General features: G+C 30.3%; 2 protein-coding genes across 2 annotated transcripts in view; both read right to left on the minus strand.

The window, feature by feature from the left end:
- Positions 1-1,569: 1,569 nt before the first annotated feature.
- On the minus strand, positions 1,570-8,377 carry LOC101505485 (uncharacterized). Its single transcript, XM_004508515.4, has 15 exons — positions 8,218-8,377; positions 7,756-8,114; positions 6,450-6,540; positions 6,143-6,227; positions 5,759-5,843; positions 5,464-5,533; positions 4,850-4,919; positions 4,531-4,576; positions 4,177-4,420; positions 3,599-3,804; positions 3,032-3,106; positions 2,657-2,726; positions 2,397-2,477; positions 2,091-2,170; positions 1,570-1,985 (listed from the first exon to the last, which is right to left on the minus strand). The coding sequence occupies exons 2-15, from the start codon at positions 7,869-7,871 to the stop codon at positions 1,907-1,909; spliced, it is 1,398 nt and encodes a 465-aa protein (XP_004508572.1). The 5' UTR covers positions 7,872-8,114; positions 8,218-8,377; the 3' UTR covers positions 1,570-1,906.
- Positions 8,378-11,531: 3,154 nt separating this feature from the next.
- The window catches only part of LOC101505823 (DNA mismatch repair protein MSH2), a 10,467-nt gene continuing 8,532 nt past the window's right edge, over positions 11,532-13,466 (minus strand). The window contains exons 12-13 of the mRNA XM_004508516.4: positions 12,955-13,107; positions 11,532-12,257 (exon numbers count right to left, since the gene is read on the minus strand). Of these exons, the coding sequence (XP_004508573.1) occupies positions 12,057-12,257; positions 12,955-13,107 (354 nt within the window). The 3' untranslated portion in view covers positions 11,532-12,056. The remainder of the gene's footprint in view (positions 12,258-12,954; positions 13,108-13,466) is intronic.

Raw genomic sequence — 13,466 nt, forward strand, 5'->3', positions numbered from 1 at the left:
AATGAATCAAAGCAATTTTCTCTTTTTATGTTTTTGAGTTTTTTTTTTTTTTTTTCTATAGACAGAACATTATAAATTCGTGATGTTGGAATTCAAAACTAAAACATAATATTCAACCAACAATTTTGATATTTAATAATTGAATTATGACTTATCTCATTAAATTTATTACTAGCTGGGTATGTTTTTGAATACGTTGTTCATAATATATATAAGTTAAGGATGTTTTTTGGTACATAGTTAAGGAAGTTAAGTACATACCAAAAATCACAGATTTATATATCACTATAGATTGTTTCTACATTAACTACCATAATTACCACATATACAAGTTAGAAGTGACATCCTACATATACATCCAAAAGTGGCACAATTTTATTAATATCATCAAGCAATAACAAACAAACATTTCCCAATGATTAAGACATGGTGATGCCTACCAAATAACTACTACTTCGACACACACTCGTAATGGGACAAGATAGAGCACAAATTTTGGACTAATCCATTACACTAGCTAGTACCACACATTATTGTTTTGGAGAGAAGACTCATACTTATTAAATAATGATATATGGAGTTGCATTAGTCCAAGGGTATTAAATTCAATTCCATTGAGGCTGGTGAGTGGTGAATCCCAAGTGGTAAATAAACTACTTGATTGTTGTAAAAACTTTTTTTTTCCCTAAAATTTTTAGGTACCATGACCTTCACCTTTCTTTTTATGAACAAATAAATAAATCTTAGTTCCAAGTAAATAGTTTTATTGTTGAGTTAAGAAACACCAAATAAATTTTTAGCAGAAAATTTAGGATTTATTAAATTCTGAAAATTACATGATCACTTATTTTATGACATGTCTAAAAAAAACTTGGTCCTTATGTAGTCACAGCATATCATAATAGTGCCACAATGTAGCAACTCGAAAGATGAAGTGACAAGTGGATGTCATGGTTGACAGATGTCATAATAAACATAATAAATAAATAAAATCAATTTTGTCAAACTCAAAAGTGTTTCAAAGAGGTACCTCAATCATTGAAAGTTGGAAAGTTTAATTTTAAAAGTGTCTACTCAATTTTCAGGCATTCTGTAATATGTAAGATGTAATCCCTTCATTAAAGTCACAATATAATGAAAAAAAAATTGAAAGAAGAAAGCTTTAAAATTAAAATAGTTATTTTGTGCACCCTGATCAGGAGTATATAAACTTTCTCCACGTGATGATTAACCTTAATTAGGTAAGAGATCATGATAATCACACATCAAACCCGAGTGTTACAATACATGTCTTTGTAAGTGTTCTTTCCTATTTAGAGGTCAAAGATTCGACTCATCAAATCAATAAAATAAAATAAATTAGCTTTTACACATTTATATTTGGTTGCATTTTCAGATAACCATCCAATTAATTCTCCCACTTGGAGAAAAAAGAGATTAATTTATATGTACTGATAGTATATTTCTTTTACACGTACATCTAATCAAATCACACTATAGTGTAACTTTCTTACGCTAATTCCTAAAATATTTCCAATAAAACTTACATGGAGTGATTGGATGCATGTATAAAAAAAAATTACACTTTTAGTATATACAAATTAAACATGAGAAAAAAAGAGAGTAAGTAGACTACAATTCATTACATTGATTGTAATAATTTATAAAGCCTCTAAATATCTATTATATATACAAATTAGTAAAAGCAAAGCAACACCAAATTCAAAATCCAAGGTACCAACTAGGTGCTCTATTCTTCCTACCCCTTAGTTGTTGTGTATTATACAATGTAAAAGTTGGCACTGAATTTATGTGACAACAAAAACTGTTATATAACATTTTTTCACTTTCCTATAGTCACTTTCTTCTATGGTCTTGTGTACAAAAAAGTTGGTCAAGTTAACACCTAGACGTCATATACAGGCAAGCGCTCTGCAATAGAGTCGCGGCAAATTGGGCACTTCTTACACTTCTCCGAGCACATGCTGCACAGTTTATCCATACAAATAAATTAGCTTAAGGACAAGATATGAATGCAATGTAACAAGTTGTATCACTGACCGTCGCATATTTTTTAATCCTAATCTTACCTGCAAAGGACGCGATGCCTACATGGGAGCAGTACGACGCTAATCTCTCCCTCAAAACAAATTCGGCACAACACTTTCTCCTGAGACAAACAAGATATGAAACATATAAGTTGATATAAGCAAAAATTAGTAAAAAAATTTTGCCGTATTTGGAGACATAGGGAGTACCATTTATCATGCTAGCATCTTAAATAGTGTTGTCCCTTGTCGATGTGGATGGTTTATTCACACATCATATAAGAGACTTTGGAAATTACATAACAAACTAATGACTAAAAAGCACCTGTAGAAGTTAGGAATTTTTACATTTTTAAGTCTTTCATATTCCTGTTGGCTGTATTTTGTAATTTCTGTCTGCTCGCCAAGAGCTGCCTGGAGTCTCCACACCTGACATTACAAAATTTTAAGCATGTCATTGATGGAAAAATCAGAGAGTTGTGGCTCAATGAGAATTTTTTGGACTAATATTGAACAGATGAGTATAATGAACTAAACTTATGCAGATTATTTCAACCATAGAGGCTGTCATAATGAACTGATATATATGTTGTAGGAACTGTCATTACCTCCTCAGCAAGATCCCTTTTAGGCATTTTCTTAACAATCTCAGGAGGGTAACCACTGAACGTATTATACCTGTGCAGTGTTCGAAGAGAATTAGAATCAACTGCTAGGTGAACAAATATCAAAAAATTGAAAATAATTTATCAAACTTGCTTGTATCAAAGGGACAAAAATGATGTCTTGACGTAGCCGTAACAAGCCCTAGTGACATCCAATAAAAATCCACTATTTTGCCACATCACTCCACTTTGTAAGGATATTTTGAAATTAGTGGTATAACATGGAAAAATTATGATTTCTCATTGGATGTCAATGTAAAACTGTTTACACTGACAGTAGTGTATGCTCACGAAACTCTTAAATGAAACGATGCTTACCCAGATGCTCCCTCATGGTACAAGCGTGCCTGTTCCTCCCGACTCCCTTCATCAATTGACCACCAACCTAATAATCTGACTCCATGAATTGTCAGATCAGATTTAGTGCAGCAAATTACATGCATATGGTAATTCAACAAGTTTGCTGCTTCATTTTTTGAAAACTCTGACCTTTTAAACATTGGATTTTTCATCTCCAACCATAAAAGTGGTAAAAGTAATCGTGAAAAAAAATCAGTTTACTTCCTTGAGGTTTAGAGATATTATTTTTAAGTTTGTGCACCAAACCGGCCAGAGCATATTTTCAAAAAATATGATCCCAATATATAGTAATGAAAGATTTATTTGATTTGAGAAACAGATGGGGACAGAAGTTTTATGTCTCTCACAACATATACGACTCATGTTTAACTTAGTCATAAAGTGGACAAAGGAGCTCGGAATCGAGTCATAACAGAGTAAAGGCTGCCGAAACAGAATGAAAAATTAAGATCAGACCAAGCAACGTATTTCTAACCTAAGGTATTCCCTTGTAATGAATAATAACAATAAAAGAAGATTTATTACCTTGAACCATGGTGCAAGAACCCCAAGCAATCATGAGCTCTAGAAGAAAATCTAAAATAAAGTCCTCCACCAGCTCCACTTCGCAGAAGAAGCACGAGTTTCTCCACAAATTTAGATACAGATAACAGCAAACCAGCACCTTGCAGTACGAAAAGGGGAGAGAAAAGAACTGGAAGAGGTATATGTGCAGCAGAAGCAGGTGTTCCCTGAAATGCAAACAGCTCAGATTTCCAAATACAATATGAATTTCAGAAGTTGGTTAAGCACGAAATCCTGTTTGTTACAGTTTTTTTTCATTAAAAAATCACTTTTTTTTTCTAAACAAAAATATCGCCTTCGAAAAAATGAGAATCTGAAAATAGTTTAAAAATTGCTTCAGATGATAAACCGCTTTAGCAATGTCTCTCGAAAATCATTTTTATAGATGATTTTTTTTTTCAAATGATTTGCATTATGATAGACAAACTCAACTTTTTTTTCAAAACTCTCTAAAAAAATAATCTTTAAATTATTGAATATCAAAATAACTTATTTTATAATCTATAACAAACGAAGCGTCAAGCGTCAGCATTGCATACCTCTAAATGCATGCAAAGAAGAACCTGGAATACAATAACTGGTACTTTCAAGAAATGACCTCCTATGTCTTGCAGGCTACACATTCTCGCCCGACGTTGATCTTCTTCGGAAGATACTAGTAAACCATTGTTCCAGTCAAGATACCTAACTGTAGTTGAAGAAGAACTGGGTTCTCCGGAATTTCTATGAATCACAGGATTGGACCACTTTGTACATACAAGAAAAGAAAAGAACTCGGCAATACTGCAAAACAGCAAGTTATAGAAACCATATATAAAAATTTCAAATCAGCAATGTAATAAACACAGCTAATTATCAAATTACATTTCAGAGCTTAAGACAAAAAAACCTACGTGAAGTTAATAAATAAGTCCCACCAACCCAGCGCAGCTACACTACCTGTGCCAGACAAGAAAAACAAAGCCGTACTTATAAAAACATGAACTTTGTAACTACGAGTATAAAAATATATCAATTGCTATACAAAGGTAATGAATTACTCATCATTTAGATGTTATCACAAATTTAAAAAGGGTCAAATTAAATGCCAAGGACTTCATATTTGTTTTCCCTTTTCAGGAGCAGTGTAAGACAATACCCCACAAGGGTTCACAAGATCACAACATTATTATCATGAGATTAAAAATTGAAGAGTAGAAGAAAAGGATTTACCACTAAGTTTTAGGAGTGTGAAGACTGTAGCCGCAATGAAAAACACCATGGAGATGGCAACCCAAAAGTGCTACAAAAAACAGAATGAAAAGAATTCAGTGAAACCAAGCTTCAACAATTTCAATATTGAACATTACAATAAGAAAACTCGCAAGCCAATAACATAACAGCATAAACTGATAAACATACCACGCATCACAAAATTTTGAATTGACTCAAGCAGCAATTGCGAGGTAGAATGGCTTCCATTAAATATCAATATAGAATAAAATGAGAGCATGAAAATCAAAAGACTAAAAGGATTTAAATAAGATATGTTTTGAATCTTGATTTCATTCACGTAAAATTATGCATGGCTATATCTATTATAGACAGACAGAAGGACAACAGAATGTTGGAAACACACTTGATAGCTAGAGCAATATCAAAGCTCAAACCCCGGTATGGCCGAAAAACCAGCATTACTATGCTTTATTTGTTCTGTTTTAATTAGTAAGCCATATTAGAGAACCCAACAGAGACTGGAAAATAAGCTATATTTAGGACATTCATTAAAAGAAAACACTGCACTTTGTGACTATCTTTGTTTACAAATTATTCATATAAAGCCTTACAGGAAGAGTTTCCCATATTGCTTCATCACTCATACTTTCTTCATCCCCAGGCATTAGAGCTCTACACATTCTGCACAGATAATAAACATTGGTTGACTAAAAACAAATGAATGAGAAATAATCAATACATGTGAGTCCACACCAATGAATCATACCGAAGGGCTCCACATATGTCTCTTCATAAACAAAACGTACCATAACAAACTCAATTATTGAGATATGAACATTTTCAAGTAGAGAAAGAAAAAAGACAAGAAGAAATTAAGGTTTGCGGGAGCTATGGTAAAGAAGTTACCTGAAATTGTCAATGAGAATAATGATTTCAAATGTTAGTAAAGGAAGGAACACAATCTTCAGATCTACTGCTGCAAAGCCACTAACTGCGCAAGAAAAAAAGCATCGGTATAATTAGAAATCTGGCGTAATTGTCATTATAGAAAGTCAAATATTCTTTAGTGACAAAAGCCTTTCATTTAACAGACACAGGGATATGGCAAAATGCTCACAGTTATATAGTAGAAATTTGTGAGCATCAATTTAACTAGATGAACAAATCATACCAACTTAATATTCCTTGTGAAATAAACCACGCAAAGACAACTGAAATACGTAGTGAATCAATTAAAGTAATTGAAAATTCTTAATTATGAAAGGACAAAGGCATGGAGTAGAGAAGTACCATATAAGCTCTCAAGGTATATACAAAGAAGCAATTCGAAAGCAATAAGCAATGGTGTTGCAACAACGGCATGGCACGGCGCCCACTGTCACAACATAGAAAATACACTTGATAATGGTAATTTATATAAAACAAAGATAAAATATGGATTCAAAAAGCTAATTTTGATGTTTTATCCATGTTAGTTAAAGAACAAAACAAAAATTAATGATTCTGAAGTCAAATGGTCCAATATCCACAATAAGAAGAAAAAAAGCTCAAAACAGAAACTGTGTCAAAATTTCAGTTAAGAATAACATCGGCATACATGTCGATTACGTGGAGCTGATGGCGCAGGTAATGAAAACCTTCCTCGAGCCACAATGCCATGGAACATCCAAAGAGGTGAAAATATTATCCTGTATATTAAAGTTGAAGTCAATGATTTGTAATCGTCATCTTCTCAGAATCCAATACACACAGCAACTTGCCACACATATTTACTATCATACAATTTCTATAACAAAGTTTAGACAACACAATCAACTGCACTTTTTTTTTTTCAGGAATCCTTTTACATTTAATTTGAACAACCTCTGGGTGAAACAACCACAGACATTGCCAGCTAGAACTTTGCACTAAAACTTAAGCTATACATGTAATCGGTACTCGTGGGTATGCATCATGTGTGTACTAAAAATACTTTTCAAAAAATAGAAGATTGGGTACTCAGTTTGAGTACTTGTGCGTACTGTTACGGAACGTACTAATCTGTACCCGTAGTCTGATAAATTAAAGAGAGTTGTCTTGTAGTAGTAAGAAACATTAGGTTTTCTCATTCCTTCTATTGATAATGTTGATATTTTCCTTATTACCTTGTGGATTCTTTTCCTTTCCCACTATGTAAATATTATTTCCATATTTCTTGCTATATAAATATCCCCGTACCCGATACCCAACCAATATCACGCAACATAGATTTACAAGCATTTCCCACAACAAAAACACTTTTTTAAAAAACAATTCATATTAGGATCAACATTGTGGAGGTCTCTTATAGCTTAACCAGATGTCTCGAGTGCGAACCCTAGAAATGCAGCAGCAATAAAACATTTGAGGGAGAAATTTGCCACTCATGGGGTCCTAGCTGAGTCAGATGATTATGATACCCAGTTAATACAAAAGAAATTGGTTACTGGAAAATTGGACCATGCAAATTTGGGGATCACAGATAACAGAACCACAATGAATCCAGTGAAAGGGGTGATAAACATATGCATGCTGATTGAGTTAATTGCTCACACTAGAACAGAAACATATCAGGCATTGCATGTGATGTCAACCATTAACAAAACCCTTTTATTCTTTTTCTTCCACAGATGAAAAGAAACACACTCATTTGGATAACATCATCAACCCCTATCCTCCAAAGTTAGATATAAATAAAATAAATAAACAGGAGCAACAATTAAAACTGGGAAACAAATACAGTAGCAGCAAAGGAAAATTAAGAATCCGAAAAATAAAAGGTTCAATAAAACCATAAAAACCAAAACTTGAATCAAAATCGTGCATCGAATTGAAGTAAAAACGAAACCCCAGAAAGCAATAAAGAAAAAAAGAAGAAAACTAACCACCAAGAGCAATTAAGGTGATGATCGAGCTTGAGAAGGAGCAAAAGGGTAAAACACAAGAGAAAAGTGTGTGCAGAGAGTGCTTGCGCAGATTTCAAGAGCCTGCTCCAGCTCATGTTGTTGAGAAAGTGTGTTCCTTTGAAATAATTAATTGAATAAGAGCAAAAGCCCAATCCGAAATCGAAAGGAAAGAAAAGAGATATTTTGGTAATAAGGAAAGAATCCAAAAGAGGAAGTGAGAGATTGATTGTTGTTAACAGAAGAAAACAAAAGACATGGCTTCTTTTCAATTTCTTCTTCTTCTTCTTCTTCTTCTTCTGTTACATTTACATAATAATAAGAAGAAGAGGGTGGTTGTTCTGAAAGAGGAAAGTAAAAGAAAAGAACATGTCAGAGTCATAGTCAAGGAGTTTAATTTAATACTAATAATATTAATAAAAATAAAAAAGAAAAAGAAAATACCCTTGAGTTGGAGTTGGAGTAGAGAGATGAGAGTGTTTGGAAAGTGGTTTCAAGTTTCAAAGCTTAATAGAAGAAAGATGGATGAATTGAAATTAGGTAGACTCAATTATAATCCACGTCAACTTAACTCCTATGCCGCTTCTTCTTCTTCTTCTTCTGAGTTAACTCATATAGGATGCTTTTGTTAATTTTAATAACCACATCTCAGAATTATAGAATATCTTTACTATAACAAATAAACATTAAAAAAATATATATATATATGTATATATATAAAAATTATAAAATATCAAAATCATTTTTTTAAATCTATGATAAATAAGACCATACTATATAACATATCATAAATACATGGATTAAAAGAAATATAATTTATTAATATAATTGAATGTAAGTAGAAGAAGTTAGCCTCTGAGACTATAATAAACTTCTCTTTGAATCTTTATTAAAAGAATTATTAATATTTAGTGTTTGAGTATCTCAAATATGATTACATAAAAAAAGAAAAAAAATTGAGAATTAAAATTACAATATACCATTGAAAATTTAAATTTTATGGTTTAATTATCAATTTATTTGAAGATAAATAAGTAGTTGTCAACTAATAAAAAAAACATTACATTCGTTGTTATCTCTGTTTTTCACATTTTGTAGTACTCCTCACACTTTTTAAAACTATCATCTATTTTCTTTCTTGTCATTTTGTTCTCATCTCTCATTTTCTATTTCAAAAATATCTTGAGTTAAATTAGAAAAAATAAAAATAAAAACAGTAATTAATAAAATGGACATCTTTTAAGAAAACAATGTACCGGTCTAAATTCAAAATTAAAATGGACATTACTCATTTTTTTACTATTAATCATATAAGTAATTGTCTTTTATTAAAAATAATTTTTTAAAAATATATTTTACTTTAAGTCTGATATATTTTACAAATGATAAGTTTAAGTTTGATATAATACCTTTTATATGTTAAATTATAAGGTATAACCTTCCAGCTACACCACTCAAGTGGTGAATGATATACACTTTTATAAATAAATTAACAAATTAATATGATAATAAATTTATTTTTATTATAATTAATATAATAAAAGAATTAAAATTATATTTTTTTAGAAAAAAAATTAAAATTTATAATACATAAAAGCATTAAAATAAGTAAATAAACACATGTATATAAAAATCTAAAATTAATAATAATGTACTAATCAAACAGATTCAATGAATATCACACTTCAAAATCCTGTTTTAATTTTTAAGAAAATTCGTAATAAACAAATTTTTTTCGTCAAACTCTAGACAATGACGAATTATATTATCACACGTACTTATTTCCTCTCCTATTTATTGATATTTTTCAAAACTCCTAACACTTTTTTAATATTACCATCTTTTTACTCTCAAAATATATTTCATCTCCTTTTCATCTATTTCTTTAAAAAAAATATCTCTTAAACTAAATAAAAAGACATTTTTTATTCCAAATATTTTTAAAGTACGATTTCATGTTTCAAACCTTAAAAACAATAAATTTTTTCTCTCATATTTCTTGTTTTATGGTAATTTCTTTCACGTCTTTTTCCATTTTTAGTCATGGATATTTAATTTGTTTGTTGGTTAAAAATTTTGAGCATACAATTAATTATGTTTGAAAAACAAATATTGATAGAAATTACAAAACAATTTGCTTTTGATTTTATGATCTAAGGTTCATTTCTCAGATAGCTGTGTTGACATTCATTTGTTTGTGTACACTTCTAAAAATCTATTGAGTATATCAATTTTTATGTTAAAATAAGTTTTATTTACTAAAATATCATATTAATAAAGTTGTCATTAAGTGGTATGATATATAAAAATAAAGCAGAGATTAAATTATAGTGATGTAAATTTGTTTAGTATTACACGGCTCAACCACTTTTTATTTTTATACTATATATTGAATTAAATATGTTTTTTTATATATATAAAATTTCAATTTTTTAATTTTTATAAAATAAAAATATAATTTTTAATTCTTATAAAATGACTATGCATATAATTTTAGTATATCTTGTTAAGCGAATGTACAATTTTCAGAGAATTTTTTCAAATATATGTACAACAATATGAAAAATTTCTTTGCAATAAAACGAGATTAAAATTCAATTTCTAAGTTTATATTTTAGTTACTTTTATTTTTAGTATTTTATGTTTGAAAAATTCATATTTAATGTATTCAAACTTAAAAAAATTTAAATTTTCATGAAAGAAATTTTATAATATTCCAAACATATTTGCAAAAAATCATTCAACATTATTAAAGTGAATGAATAATTAAATATATTTTATTTCAACAAGAATAAAAATTGTTTGCTAGATAACTTTGTAAAGTCTAAAATTGTATTTTTTATTTTACAAATACTAAAATTGAAATGTTGGAATTTTATAGAGACTAAAAATATATTTAACACTATATCTTTATAAAATTCTTGTTACTTTAAAAATTTATATCATATATATTATGTCTATAAACTTTTAAATAAATATACAATTATTTAATATGCTATTGAGAGATATAAATATTATTTGTTAATTAATATAAACACTTAAAACATAAAGTTTGACATTTTTCAATGATAAATTATATGATTTTAAATTTTTGTAAAAATATAATAATTTATATGCTATAAACTGTTAATTGATTTGTAAAATATATATTATTAAGTAAAAGCTACTGGGAAGTGTAAACTACCAAACCTGTAATTTGATCTTTCTGAAAAGTAATAATTTTATATATTTACTATTTTAATATGGTATTTGCCAAAATAAAATGCATTTACTCCTTGGGTCAGTGGTACTAGTACTACTGTTTTCGTCTTGGTTCAAAGTCCTGACTTGGGCTGGGCATGGCAGTTAACTAACAGCAAAAATCTGTTTCTGGTTTTGATATTTATTATATTTTCGTATAATTTGAGGATAGAAGGACCACCCACTTTCTTTTTTTATTTTTTTCCTTTTGTCGTCCTCAAAAATGAAAATGAAAGCCGTCGGTACAACAAACTGGTGCTCTCTATCCACACGCACACGCAAACTATATATTAATAATTCCTTCTTTATTTATTCGATTAGTTTAAAATTATGAGTTTAATAATCATTCTATCTATGTAAAACAATTACATTAACATCTATCACAGGAATACTATAATATTTCCAAAATAAACATACAAAAGTAAAGTGATAAGACAAAATAATAAATTCACAATGTAAAACTATTTTACATCTATTACGTATAGTTTTTTTCAACCATGAAATTTAACACATTAAGGTAAAAGTTTATAATTTCTATGTTCTGGACAACATAGGAAAGTATTATAAAAACTTGTCAATAGCAGTTATATAGATTGTCCACTCCACGGGGTCACAGGATGCAACACAACAAGGTTTCCAACATGTTCGTAGACAATTTAATTTAAAACTAATAAAAAGCAAGTTAGATTAGAATATACATCTCTTATCTGACTGGGAATGGGATATTCCAAAGACCTTAATCTCCCCAACAGTCTGCACAAAAAGCCACAGCGCAATTCTACTTTGAACTTTGATGTCGTTCACGATGGAGAAGATCAACTGTATGAGTTAGGACATCGAAGAAGTCATTCCAAAGCTAGATCTCTCCTACCAACAAATCTCTCTTTAACACTTAACTATAACAATTGCCCATTAAAAAAACAAAACAATTCTACTTTTATCACAACCTATTAGACATATGGTAGTATTGGTGTGCATCGAGCTCTCAAAATTCATGTCACGTGACATGCATGGGCACCCTACCAACAAACCCTTTTTTTCAACTACAAGAATTTCTGCAACCAATGACAGTTTTGTGCATCCTTCTCTAAATTATCTTTCAACTTCTTAACTTCTTGCAAAGCTTGCTTTTTGTCCATGGTTTCTAGTGGCAAAGCAACAAACGCTTCAAGAATTTGGCGAGCCTTTGCAGCCCCTTGAGACACATCATCAGGTTCAAATTCTCTCTTACGTTTAGAACCTTCCTGAAAATTGTAATAATTCATTCACATGACGTAAGTTTCTTTAAAATGGTGAGAATTTTATCAAAACTAAGTAAAATTTTGCAGAGAAGCTACTGTTATTATTCAAATTCAGACAAGTCAGACAACTGTTTCTGATGTATTAACATTAAAATACTGAAACAATATGGGAAAAGATAAAAGAGAAGCAGCTTAGCAAAGAGTGAAGGCACGCATAAAAAGTGACATCCCATGAGACCTGAATACAAAGAATTAAACCGAGTGTGCAAGTGACATGCGCCCTCTATGATAAGGTTACACTATTTTATTTATTGAAGTTTTCTAAAGTAGAAACAAGTGCTTCAACCATCGTAGTTAGATGGAAAATCAAGCTGCCGGTTCCTTGCATGCCAAGAAATTGCTGAAACAACTACATATTTTAGGAATTTAAGAGAGAAATCTGCTACAATAGGTGCTACTGGAATCAGACAAAACAAAAGCTATTGTAACTCAGAAAGCACGTAGTCCTTTCAAAAACTGACGAGATGTGTATAACTAATAGTTGAATTAAGACAAACAAATAGAAAGAAAATTAATTTCCATGTCCAAATAAAACAGGCTACTCAGCAAGACCAAAATTTTGACTTATTTCCTTATCAATGTTTATTCAGAGAAATAACATGTCCATGCCATATGAACATGCCACAAAAAAATGCTGTACCTCTTCCGTAGAGTCAATTAAGGATATCGCAGAGGGAGAAAAATCTTCCAACTCTGCTGCCTTTTCTCTAGCTAGGGCGACAACACTTTCAGGGAAGTTTGCAAACTCAGCGACATGAATACCAAAACTCTGATCACAAGCTCCTGGTTCAACCTACAATGTAAAAACACAAAAAATAATGGGCTGACTTGATGATGTAAATGCCGACGTTATTTGACCACAGTAATACTGTTTCTCAACTTTATGTCCAGAAATTTTGAGAAGTGATCAAACTACATTTCTAAAAGATCGTTTGAGTGGTAGAGTTCCTACTACGGTTATAAAACAGCAGAAGGTGAAAAGAAAATAACCTTAATTTTGAGGCATTAAACATACTTCATATGGTTTATCTTGCATTTTTTTATGTTTCCACTGAACTGTGTTATTTTACCTTAGACAAGCACCCATCTAAAGCTTTATTAGTCCCCACCATAATATTTTTTGTACGGTATTGTCCTTAATTGTGGGAAAGA

Source organism: Cicer arietinum, chromosome 7 (assembly GCF_000331145.2).
Source record: "Cicer arietinum cultivar CDC Frontier isolate Library 1 chromosome 7, Cicar.CDCFrontier_v2.0, whole genome shotgun sequence".
Classification (NCBI taxonomy): Eukaryota; Viridiplantae; Streptophyta; class Magnoliopsida; order Fabales; family Fabaceae; genus Cicer; species Cicer arietinum.